The sequence below is a fragment of the Capricornis sumatraensis genome, chromosome 10 (assembly GCF_032405125.1).
Source record: "Capricornis sumatraensis isolate serow.1 chromosome 10, serow.2, whole genome shotgun sequence".
Classification (NCBI taxonomy): domain Eukaryota; kingdom Metazoa; phylum Chordata; class Mammalia; order Artiodactyla; family Bovidae; genus Capricornis; species Capricornis sumatraensis.
The window spans coordinates 49,726,652-49,739,591 of NC_091078.1; the positions used below are offsets into that span (position 1 = coordinate 49,726,652).

A 12,940-nucleotide genomic window follows, 5' to 3' on the forward strand; every position below is an offset into this window, starting at 1 on the left:
GCAGGCCCCTTCTACTGATCTCATTGCTGTTTCTGTTGTGACCTACTAATAGATCAGCTCCTATTGGAATGATTTTCAAGGCTATAGGTGGTATTATTATAATAACAGTGAAAGTGAGTGAAAGTGAAAGTTGCTCAGTCATGTCCAACTCTTTGTGACCCCCATGGGCTATAAAGTCCATGGAATTCTCCAGGCCAGAATACTAGAGTGGGTAGCCTTTCTCTTTTCCAGGGGATCTTCCCAATCCAGGGATTGAACCCAGGTCTCCTGCATTGCAGCTGGATTCTACACCAGCTGAGCCACAAGGGAAGCATTCTCAGGACTATGGTATTTTCAACACTAGAATTTTAATAAATGACCACTGAAGCATCCAAAGCATCAATGATGTAGTAAAAGGTAGTTACAAATGCAAAAGAAATATTGGAATGTTTAATATTCATTAAACACAGAATCTTTCATATTAAACCTATGTTCTTAATACATGGAGTCTTTAATATTTAGCCAGTGTTCTTACACTTCCTTTTTGTTGATGTTCAGTTACTAAGCTGTGTCCAGCTCTTTGCAACAGTAGCATGCCAGGCTCCTCTGTCTTCCACTATCTCCCAGAGTTGCTCAAATTCACATCCATGGAGTCCATGATGCATTCAATCATCTCATCCTCTGCTGCCAACTTCTCCTTTTGCCTTCAATCTTTCTCAGCATCAGAGTCTTTTCCAGTGAGTTGACTCTTCACATCACATGGCCAAAGTGTTGGAATGTGAACTTCAGCAACAGTCCTTCCAGTGAATGTTCAGGGTTGATTTCTTTTAGGATTGACTGGTTTGATCTCCTTACAGTCCAAGAGACTCTCTCAAAAGTCACTTCCAGCACCACAGTTTGAAAGCATTGACTCTTTGGTGCTCAGCCTTCTTTATGATCCAACTTTTATAACTGTACATGACTCCTAGAAGAACACAGCTTTCACTATGTGGGTGTTAGTTCGCAAAGTGATCTCTTTTAGGAACACAAAATTATAGGAAAATTTGCCAGAGATTTTCTGACCATACCTAAAATGTTGAACATAATAAACTTTGTACTTAAATTTGCATTATAACTTATCCAAGTCTTATGTTGATACAGAAGCATCTTTCATGGAATCCTAAAGAAGGACCAGGTTTTAGGAATTATCTTGTCTCATCATTTATTCTTCATAAATGGGCTTGACAAGATTTTCTTATTCCCCTTATGCCCCATCTTCAAAAAAAACTGACAGTAGATTTTCTGCTAGGGTTATGAAATAATACAGCTATGATGTATCTAGATATATATAGTAGAAACTTTGCTATTGAGGAAGCACCATAGATAACCTATATCATTTGTTATTTACAGCAGATCTCTATTAAGCTTCTATTACTGATGCACTAGGCATGGGGAATACAACTCAGTTCTTACCCTCTATTAACTTACAGTAAAATTAATACTGTTTTAGTAGCAAAAAAAGTCCTATTTGTCCTATGACCTACTAGGAATGACAGCATTTCAATGTAACATTCTTGCAAATCCTGCAAGGTGATTATTCCAGTTCTCATTTTTACAAATGAGAAAGTGGGATTGGAGAAGTTATGCTGAACTGCTCAGAATCAGAGAGCTAGCTAAGCGCCAGAGTTGGACACAGGCACTGATCAGTCTGGTTCCAAGTTCTGTGCATTTTTCCATGAATCCACAGAGTATAATTTGCTTTGATCACAATCACACACAATCCCCTCTCAGCCAGCTATGACAGCCTGACAGGTTTATTTTCGAAGGTTCAACCCAATGATTATGAAGGGAAGGAAGCCCATTCTTGAGCTGTAAAGAGGTGCTGGTGAAAAGAGGTTATCCAGCTGTGAAATGGGGATTCAGAGCTTGTTTGCTTGGTTTATTCCTGCTTAACTGTGTGTGCACCAATGTTCATCACAGTGTTTTGAGTATCTTCAATGAGTTACAATAACATGGATTTTTCTGTCTCTCTTTCAGGTATGGAAAAATCGTATCCACAAAGGCAATCCTGGACAAAAACACAAATCAATGCAAAGGTATGTATCAGGACATCTGTAAGTGAGCTCACACTTGTGTGTTCCACCGATGCCTCCTGCCAGGCAAGGCCTGGGCATCAGCTGCACGAGGATCCCTGTGTACAGTATATGGCAAACTGTTTATAATGATGCCTGGGCTTTGATCAGTTGAGTTTCTAGTAACATTGCTCATTAATTTTTTTTTTCATTAACAAACAAAATGAAAATCACAAATCAGAAAAAGTATCAAATTGCTTCAGCGTAAGACTAAATTACCTCCTAACAACTCTGGGTTGTCTGATTTGAATGATATCATCAGTGATGCAAATTGATTTCCTATATAAAAATGAAGAACTCTGGGGAAAACTTTCCATGCCAAACACATTTTCATTTATCTGTTTTTTAAGGCTTTAGCTACATTGTTTGACTAGGAATGGATTTACTGGTGGGCCCATTGTGTCTAAGCCTCAGCTGTAAGCGTCTCACGGAATCTCAGAATTTGTATCATATCAAGGCTTTTTCCTTTTCCTGGAAATATTTCTGAAGTTATTTGACTATATCTGTGGCTCATGTATTTTTCATGTCTGGGAATCCATACTCTTTTAAGGGTGGCATTCATTTATTCATGAAATCTAAATGATCTGTCTTGCTTGACTCAGTTTTTACTGGAAAGTTGGAATGCTTCTTGTAACATGTGTTATTTGCTGTTTTTTTAATCCAGTCGTTTTTATAACACCAACATCAAGAAATATGTTAGATACAAGGTCATTCTAAACATTGCCCCTGTTTCTCATACAAACGCAATGTATACAAATTTGGGGGACATTTAAATACTGCAGGTATATCCTGGCTTAATTGGAGAATGGTCAGATTCAATTTATCAGTTAAAGAGAAAGTGTCATTCCTTTTCTCCTATAAACTCACAAATGCCCTAGGAATTTAGCTACTACAAGACAAAAAGTGGTAAGACAACATTTCTATCATCTAATAGCTCAATTTCTAGTTGAAAATGAAACTACCAAGAAAACCAAGAAACTAATCTTAATGTGTGTGTTAGGATCCATAAGCCTAATATATAAGAGAGTATAGCAGAGATGGCCACAATACAGGAATCCACAAACTATGGTGAGAGGAGAATATGAGGATTCCCTTTTGGACAATGATGTTTGAAAAGGCAAAGTGAATGGGCATGGAAAGGTTGACGTTCAGGAGGAAGAATTTCAGAATGTAATTGAGCAGACTCACATACCAGAAATAGCAAAATGCCCCAGTAAGGGTATCATTAGAAGGAAGGAAGGGGTCAGGATTTTGGAGGTGTTTTTAGAGTTATACTGACTGTTTTGAGCTTAATGCTCTACATAACTGTTGCTTTTTTTTTTTTTTTTTGAGCAGAAATGATATGATTTTATCTTGAGTTCTAGTTATTTTGCCAAAGCAAGTGAAACCGAGTTACAAGGGGGAGGAAACACGAGGCAGAGAGAAAACAAGGCAGATTTGAAATACACAGATGACCAGGAAAATGAGGAAGGTCCTCCAGGCACTGGTAGAGAAATGGAAAGGGAGGCACCATGAGTTTTCAAAGGTAGAATTAGATATTTGCTATGGAGGTGAAAGGACATGGGCAATGAAATTCACATATTGAACTGTTGTGACTGGGGAGGAGGGCTGTGTCAACGACTGAGGCAGGAAGTCCAAAAGGAGTATGAGTGAGTCTTGGGGAGAAGTGCTGAGCTTATGTATCAGATGCCCTGATCTAGAGGTCCTGGGGTAGCATCCCTGAGGGAGAGGTCAAGCCAGAGCTACAAGGAAGCTCAGAGTTGCTATGGTTACCATAACCAAGGGAGGACATAATGACACCAAAGGATCCTGGTAGGGGAGGGGATGGAGTGGGGGGCACGATGTAGGCAGCTAGAAACTGAACCTTGGATGATGTATACGTGTACAGAGTTGGGCCATGATTGTGAGTAACTCTTCACTGTCATCCTGTGGGAAGCATGTGTGTGTGAGAAGCATTAGACTGTTAATTATATTGTTTCCAGACATACCTGACTGACTGATCCCAAAGTCTTTGGGGTAAAAATATGTATAGGAACAGGCTTCCCTGGTGGTTCAACAGTAAAGAAGCCATCTGCAGTGCAGGAGCTCCAAGAGACATGGGTTTGATCCCTGGGTCAGGAAGATCCCCTGGAGGATAACATGGCAACCCACTCCAGTATTCCTACTTGAAGAACCCCATGGACAGAGGAGCCTGGCAGGCTACAGCCTATGGGGTCAGAAAAGAGGCGGACACTACTGAAGCAACTTAGCACACATGCACTCGTCTATAAGAACAATCAGAGAACATTGAGGCACCCACCTCAGGCAGTCAGTTATATTCATTGAGCCCCTCTCAGAAAGGCAGATGCTTCACAGACAAGTGAGTGCTGCAAAACACAGTGGATCCCATGACATGTCTGATCCAAGGAGTGGTCTATATGAGGGGACCCTCCATTAGGCAAAGGTTTGCTCAAGAGTGCAGGCATCTCTTGTCAGTGTACAATACTGGGGACAACAAAAGCATTGATTGTTAACCTGGAAAAATTATATTCTTGTACTGTAATAACAAGCTTTGAAGAGGAAGAGGATGTAGCTGAAATGGACTGTCAGAGTTTCCATATGCAGTTATCTCTTAATTGTGAGTTCTTGATCTGGACAAATGCTATGGGTATCCTTCTCTGAACTCCTAAGACTCCTATCCACATTATACTCTAACTGCTTATTTAATTGCCTTTGTCTCTCTCCAAAGAGACCTTTTTAGTCAATGAAGACAGGACCTGTGTAATCTAGAAAATGTTATCTTCAGAGCAGGGAATTGCAAGGCAATGTGTCATTGTCTATTGGAAATAATTAAAAAAAATACTAGAACATGGCTCTGTTTTAATGTCAACTTTCTGTGTGTGTTTTATAATATACATATCAGTAAAATTTTGCAAATGCTTGTTTTAAACACATAAATATATAAATATTGAGTTTACTATTCCATATTTTTACTCATAAGCATATGGATGTAAAAAGTAGTTTTGGAGAGTACTTGTCTCAAACATAAGAAGCACTTATAAATTTGGAAGGAGAAAATGGGGGAAGGAAAGGAGAGGAGAAAAGGAGGAACCACCTGGGGACATCACTGGAGGAAGGGTAGGTAAGGCTGATTTTATGAGAGGTAGATCTTTTGTCTTGAGGCTCATGTGAAAAAGTTGGGGGCATCATGTAGTCTAAGACTCCAGGGGCCTTTTCTGGCCTCAGTGTTTTGAGCCTATGGATGGCGGTAATAGCCAAAACTCAACTTTCACCGAGGACATGGTGGGGGCAGGGGGTAGCCTAAAACTAAACCTTAGTTACAGAGAGGTACGACTGCCACTTCCATGTTTGGGGAAAAATACTACTTTAATGATATTTTTGAGTCATATTTAGAGTATTTTGTTTTTCAGAAAAATGGCCCCTAAAATCGTTACAGATAGAAACTCCTTAAAATTGGAAGTGAGAGTGCAATTGCATTTATGGAAAATGGCTTATAGCTGTTGATGTGTGCAAGCAAGTTGCTGAAGTAGGGAGGAAGGTCACTGTGACATGTAAGGAGTTGATGGGACCAGACCCCAGAGCAGCACTGAAGTATTGATTTAAATAGCCAAGAGTTGGAGCAGGTGTAATGTTGGGAAGATGGACTGATCCTAAAAGTATTTATGGAGAAATAATAGGAAAGATACAAAGAGTTTGAAGACCATCGGGGACATAAAGGTGTGTTGGTTATAAACTGTTGTGATGTGAGATTCCAGTTGGAGATTTGAGGTAGGAGGGAAGCCGTTCAGAGTTAGGAGCAAAAAGGACTCCCCACAAGGACATCCAATGAGAGAAGGGGTGGTAGAGGGAAAACACATTTGGAAGGGCTACAAAGGCCCTGTGTCCCCAGGATGAATTAGTTGATGATTGGAAAGATACAAGTCAAAGCAATTTGTAGTGACAGTTTACATCCACTCATGTTGCAGACATAACTTGCAGGCCCTCTGGTGCTGGATGCTGTGAAACTGATTCACCCCTTCTTTATCTGTTGTGCTCAGTCACACAGTCATGTCTGACTCTTTGCTACACTATGGACTGTAGCCCGCCAGGCTCCTCTGTCCAAGAGGTTTTTCAGGCAACAATATCAGGGTGGGTTAGGACCATGCTAACTTGGTAGCGTCTTTTAAAAAATCAATATGAAAGAGCAATCAGAGATGTACTATAATGTTAGTGATTCTAGTGAGATGTCCAAAATATTGTATTCAGACATATTTTTAAAGATGTTTTATATGCTGATGCTTCAGTTCAGTTCAGTCACTCAGTTGTGTCCGACTCTTTGCGACCCCCTGAATTGCATCACGCCAGGCCTCCCTGTCCATCACCAACTCCCGGAGTTCACTCAAATTCACGTCCATCGAGTCGGTGATGCCATCCAGCCATCTCATCCTCTGTCATCCCCTTTTCCTCCTGCCCCCAGTCCCTCCCAGCATCAGAGTCTTTTCCAATGAGTCAACTCTTCGCATGAGGTGGCCAAAGTACTGGAGTTTCAGCTTTAGCATCATTCCTGCCAAAGAACACCCAGGACTGATCCCCTTCAGAATGGACTGGTTGGATCTCCTTGCAGTCCAAGGGACTCTCAAGAGTCTTCTCCAACACCACAGTTCAAAAGCATCAATTCTTCAGCGCTCAGCTTTCTTCACAGATGCTTAGCACCTCTTTATTCTCTCTATGAGAGCAAGTATAGGAAAACTCTGATTCTACTGTTTGGAGCATCTACTACTGTTCTATGGCCATTGTTGAGAACTAAACTATGGCACACCATGGGATTGTTTATTGAAAGTGAAAGTGAAGTCACTCAGTCGTGTCTGATTCTTTGCGACCCGTGGCTCTAGCCCACCAAGCTCTTCTGTCCATGGGATTCTCCAGGCAAGAATACTGGAATGGGTTGCCATTTCCTTCTCCAGGGGATCTTCCCGACCCAGGGATCAAACCCAGGTCTCCCACATTGCAGGCAGACGCTTCAGCTTCTGCACCACCAGGGAAGCCCGGGATTGTTTATTAGAGGAAGGTAAATGACTATGGAAGAATGTAAAATCATGTGTGTGGTAAATATGGGGCTATGAAATATTTGCTCATGGTTGGGCTTCCACAGTGGCTCAGCACTTAAGAATCTGTCTGCGATGCAGGAGATGCAGGAGATGTAGGTTTAGTTCCTGTTGGGAGGATACCCTGGAGCGGGGCATGGCAACCCACTCCAGTGTTCTTGCCAGGAAAATCCCACTGACAGAGAACCCTGGTGGACTACAGCCCATAGGGTTGGTTGCAAAGAATCAGATGTGACTGAAGTGACTGAGCATGGCATGGCATATTGCTCATGGTTATGTCTTGAGTGGCGCCAGAATGCCTGGTGTGAACACTGCCCACTTTGTAGCCTTGTGACCTGTGGTCAGTCTTTCAACTCTGCTGGGTGCCTCAGTTCCCCCATCTATAAAATCATAACAATAATAAGGCCTGCATTGATAATCAATTGGGCTTTCCTTGTGACTCAGCTGGTAAAGAGTCCGCCTGCAATGTGGGAGACCTGGGTTTGATTCCTAGGTTGGGAAGATCCCCTGGAGAAGGGAAAGGCTACCCACTCCAGTATTCTGGCCTGGAGAATTCCATGGACTATATGGGACATGGAGTTGGACATGACCAAGCAACTTCCACTTTTCACTTTGATAATCAAATGAGTTAATACATGGATAATGTTCAACAATACCTCATATTGACTGTTTCCATAAAACACTGTGAATGTTAAGCAAAAAAGTTTGTATTAAGGTCATAAATTATTATTAACTTTACACTTCTCCAAATGTGTTTGTCTTTTCAGGCACAAACAAAAACAAACAAAAAAACTAAGCAAAGACAGCTCTTGGAAAAATTAAAGTGGTTTCAATTATATTTCCAATATTGTGACTCTTTCTGTGATTTCTGGGTAGCATGTAACTATGCTTGTTTATTTTTGCAAAATAATGTTAGCTAAGAATAACTGAATACAGACAGGATGTTACTCTCTGCTTCTTTAGTGAGAAGGTAAAAGAGAGTTCTTCTTGACCTCTGCTTTCTTAAGGAAAGACATCGACAGGTGTCTGAGGTGACTTTTTAATTGAGTTAATTATTGTTATTGTTTTTACTTTTGGCTCTGATGGGTGTTCATTGTGGGATGCAGGCATTCTGCAGTTGCAGTATGAGGTGGCTTCTCCTGTTGAGGCTGCAGACTCAGCAGTTGCTCTGTGGCATTGGGATCTTGTTCACTGACCAGGGCTTGAACCTGTGTCCTCTGCACTGCAAGGCAGATTCTTAACCACTGGACCACGAGGGAAGTCCTGGGGTGGCTTTTTAAAACAAATCACTAAGGGCCTTGAGCCTGTCATTAGAAAATGAAAATTGGATTTGGTCTTCTTGGAGACACTTGCTTTTGAATCATTTGCAATGTGGCCTCTCGACTCAGGCTATGCAATCAAAACCAAGTATTATGAAGACAGGATTTATTGATTTTGTTTTTAAAGATATGATATGAATTCGGTTTTTCATGAGCTGATGAAAGCAAGGTATGAGATGGTGCATGCTCCAGTTTCCTTAGAGGTGAAAAGAAAAGGCATCAGAATTAATTTTGAGATAAACCAATTTTAGGTACTTCCTGTATCTTAGCATCCCAAAGAAAGATTGTTGTTCCCTTCCACACTGCGTCACCCCCCACCCAGATCCTCTAAGTCCGTAAGGTAGGCAGGCCCAGATAAACACACTCACTCTATTCTGGAAGGGGTCTCGGGGAACTCTTTCAACATAGCCTCTCATTTTCAGGATTTTTCTTTCTTGGGTGGTGGCTGCGGCAGCTTTCATTCTGTATAGTATGGCAGCATAAAACAAAACAGTCACCAGCAGGCCCAAATGACCAGAAATTGATGAAGAAAGCAGGCCGCGGCTCCAGATGGAGAGTAATGAGAAACAGACCACAGTTCATTCAGCCACTCAAACACCCGGACCCAGTAAGAGCTATTGTACAAGTCAGAGAGATATGCATGGCTTTGTTTTCATTTTTTTTTTGTTTTTCCCCATGTGTTTTCCTCCCGGGTCCAGTGTATTTGCTAATTTAAAAAAGTCAAGGGAAATGAAAGGAAAGAAGCCATTGAAAACAAGGTGTAAATCTTCCATGAATTGACTTGTCTCTGCCTTTTCCTGCTTTTTAAGTTTGGCTTCCTCTATACCACCCCCCACCCCCACCAGCCATTTTTTCCTGACAGGCTATGTGTTTAGAGCAGAGGGAATGAGTAATGGATATTCCATAGAAAGTTTCCATGCTAAATAGCCAAAGGATATAAGAGCCGTGAGAGTGTGCCAAGCATACCGACTTCTAAGAGCTTGAAATACTCCCTTCTTGTCTTTGTTGTCACAGGCTGGTTGAATTATATTTATGGAAGATTATGTTGCTTTTACCATTTCATTGGACCCCTAAAATCAAAGCTGAAGGCAATAATCCAAAAGTTCTGAAATCATCCATGAAGTTTATTCATTCTTTATTAAATGAAACCATAAATTGTTATTCTTCTCTAAAAGGAATGATTCTGCATACTCGATTCATTTGTACAGAGAGGGATAGAACCCACCTAGATTGTTTCCGGGAGGGGTGTGAATAAATCCATTTAGCAGTTATAGATTTATAACTGTGTTACCTGCTTTTTAAAAGAATTTCTGGGGACTTCTCTGGCAGCCCAGTGGTTAAGACTTCATCCTCCAATGCAGGGGGTGTTCAATTCCTGGTCAAGGCATTAGGATCCCCCATGCCTTATGGCCAAAAAGACAAAACATAAAACAGAAGCAATATTGTAACAAAGTCAATAAAGGCTTAAAAAATGATCCACATAGAAAAATCTTTTAAAATGTTGAAAAAAATTTTAAAAATTTATATAAAAGTATTTCTGGGTAACTAAGTAGGAGGTGGTGTACATGAACAAAGTGGGATTAATCCATTTTATTTATTATTTAATTTTCTCCCTTATTTACTGACGGGGAGTATTCATGTAGCAAGTGGGAAAGTGTAGATTTGTATTACACCCCATGAACCTGGATGGGGGAATATATGCTCTATTTTGTTACATTTTTGTGTAGCCTTGGTCTCAGGCAGCCTTAGCCTGCTTGGAGTGGGGTTTTGGTTCCCAGCCAGAGATTCAGTCCAGGTCATGGATATGAGAATGCTGAATCCTAGCCACTAGACCAGTGGTCAGTGACAAGGCCCTGACTCTTTGACTTTGTAGGAAAGAATTCCCACAAAGATGGAAAGTAGCGAAGCAAATAAAGTATTTATTAGACAGAAAAAAAACAAACAAACAAACACGAGTATGGTACATGTGTTTTGACACACATGTCTATCCAGTCTCCCTGGGCAGATTCAGAGGGTCTGTGCCCTTGCTGTGGTTTAAATTACTTTTATGGGGCATTTCTTTCAGTTTTCCTTTTGACTTGCCTGGTTGAAAATCCATATTTGGTACATCCCAGGATTCTCCCATGTGTGTGCACACATCTTTTAGCCAAAATAGATACTACCACAGAGGCCTCTTAGAATCGCTCCCCTTTGACTTCCAAGGAGCCTCCTGTGCATGCCATCGGGAAGGTCTCCTGATTGCTAGAATGAGAAATATGTGGTTTGGGCAAGGTCCATCCTCCACTCTTAATTGTCCTGCTATTCTCGTTTTGGAGCTTCTGTCCATGGGGAATGACTCTCCAATCACTTTACTTGGATTGGGGGTGAGCGGGCATTTACCTCCTGCCTCAGTCTTTGCAGGGTATGCAGTAGCCCCTACTGAAGGACCAGTCCTAGGAAGTGACACTGACTCATGCCTGGGTGGAACGTGTATGTGTGAGTAGAACCATTTGATTTCTGGAAAAGAGCATACCTACTTCAGGCTGGTCCACCAGGAAACTTAACAGGTAAAGGAAGAAGCTCAATACTGTGCGAAGCCTCTTTTCTAGTACCTGCTGTTCCAAATTCAGTGCAAAGTAAAGTAAATGCTGTGAAATTTATGAGTCTGAGGAATTACATCTTGAGAGTCACAGGCTCCTTCGTTGGGGTGGGACCACAGTCTCTAGAGCAAGGAGCCCAAAAAGCAAAGTGACTTGAAAAATACATTTATTTCATTTTCAAATATTGGGATTAGATTACCCAAAAAAAAGATGAAAATGCTTCTATTTAGACACCGCATTTCTCATTTCCCTTTGGGATGTGAAGTATGTGATTTTTTTCCCCTGCACTTCTTTTGTGAATTTTACTCTCATCTAGTCCAGTATTAATTTTACAGCCAGGCACAGGTGCTCAATATATAAACATATATTGGCTTCCTTTGGTATTGATATTGAGTTTGGTTTTCATTTCCAAAAAAGTTAGTGTAGGAACTTTGGTAATTTCAGTCAGCGTTTTCCTATAGGTCCCTTTTTATCAATATGGTAAATTTTTATCCTGGGCTTATTTTGAGACAATTCCAATGTTTATCGTTTTATAGCCAGACTTAAGACACAACGCTACTTTGAGGGTAAATGGTCGCTATGTGTTGTCTCCCACTTAGCCAGGCTACTGAAGCTAAAGACATTTCTCCTGTCAAAGATCATCTTTCCAGGGGACTTCCCTCGTGGTCCAGTGGTTAAGATTCCAGGCTTTCAATGCAGGGACCATGGGCTCCATCCCTGGTCGAGGAACTAAGATCCTGTATGCCACCCTGTGACCAAAAAAGGCTAAAGATAATCATTCCAAACTTGCTACTCTCAGTTCAGTTTATTCAGTATTTTAGAGGGTCCTGATGATGATATGAGGTGCTGTGTTAACTTTGAGAAGTCTTTGAGATAAATGTGAGGCAAAATATCTACTCAGGTTCTGGAAGTCATACAACTGCACATTTTTCTTTAAGAGTCTTATAGCTCTATGTTTACTCAGTATTTGCTTATAATTACATGATTATATATATTAGGCAAAAGAAATCTCTCCACTGACATTAATAGGTAACATTGCTGTTTTGAAGTATAAATTTGTATTTGGTATCATTTAGTATTCTTAGCCTATCTCCCTATCTGTTTTGCATATGAAGAAGTTATTTTATTGGAAAAATATGAATAATTTGCATGCAGTTTAAAATGGCTTAAAAATAAAATGGTAGCCTATATTGGAAAGGAATTTTTAAAATAATAGATACATGTGTATGTATAACTGAATCTGCTGGCTGAAACTAACAAAACACTGTTAATCACCTATACACCAATATAAAATAAAAGTCAGGAGTTTCCCTGGTAGTCCAGTGGCTAAGACCATGCTGCCAATGCAGGGAGCCTAGGTTCGATCCCTGGTCAGGGAATCAGATCCCATTTGCCACAACTAAGAGTTTGCATGCTGCAATTAAAGATTTTGTGTGCTGCAACTAAACCTCAGCACAGCCACATAAATAATAAAATACACACATACATAGATAAAATAAAAATTAAGAAGTAAAATGGTAGAGTTACTTTGCTTTCAGCCATAATCTGAACATGACTGTTACAAACCCACATCTTACGATTTCACAGAAATCCTTTTGTTCAGATATCCTGTTTGTTCTCCTGCTCCTTTCTTTCAGTTTCCGGGGTTTAGAGTTTGATGTATGTTGAGAGATATAGAAAATGCTCATTCTTCTTACCTCTGCTAGTGTGTTGATGATTTCCTCCATAATTCACCTTCCCAGGAAGTCCTCAGTAGACTCTCCCCATTCTGTTTACATACTTTACAAGCCCACCTCCTCTGAGCGCCATCTGTGAGCAAAGATATTATACCCCTTTATCTCTTGGGCTTTTGTGATTAGTGGGTATCT

General features: G+C 40.6%; 1 protein-coding gene across 5 annotated transcripts in view; it reads left to right on the forward strand.

Moving 5' to 3' along the window:
* RBMS3 (RNA binding motif single stranded interacting protein 3) overlaps nucleotides 1-12,940 on the forward strand; it is a 785,524-nt gene that overhangs the window by 247,109 nt on the left and 525,475 nt on the right. For all 5 annotated transcript variants that reach the window (XM_068981964.1, XM_068981962.1, XM_068981967.1 and 2 more), the window contains exon 3: nucleotides 1,996-2,054. In XM_068981964.1, the coding sequence (XP_068838065.1) occupies nucleotides 1,996-2,054 (59 nt within the window). The remainder of the gene's footprint in view (nucleotides 1-1,995; nucleotides 2,055-12,940) is intronic.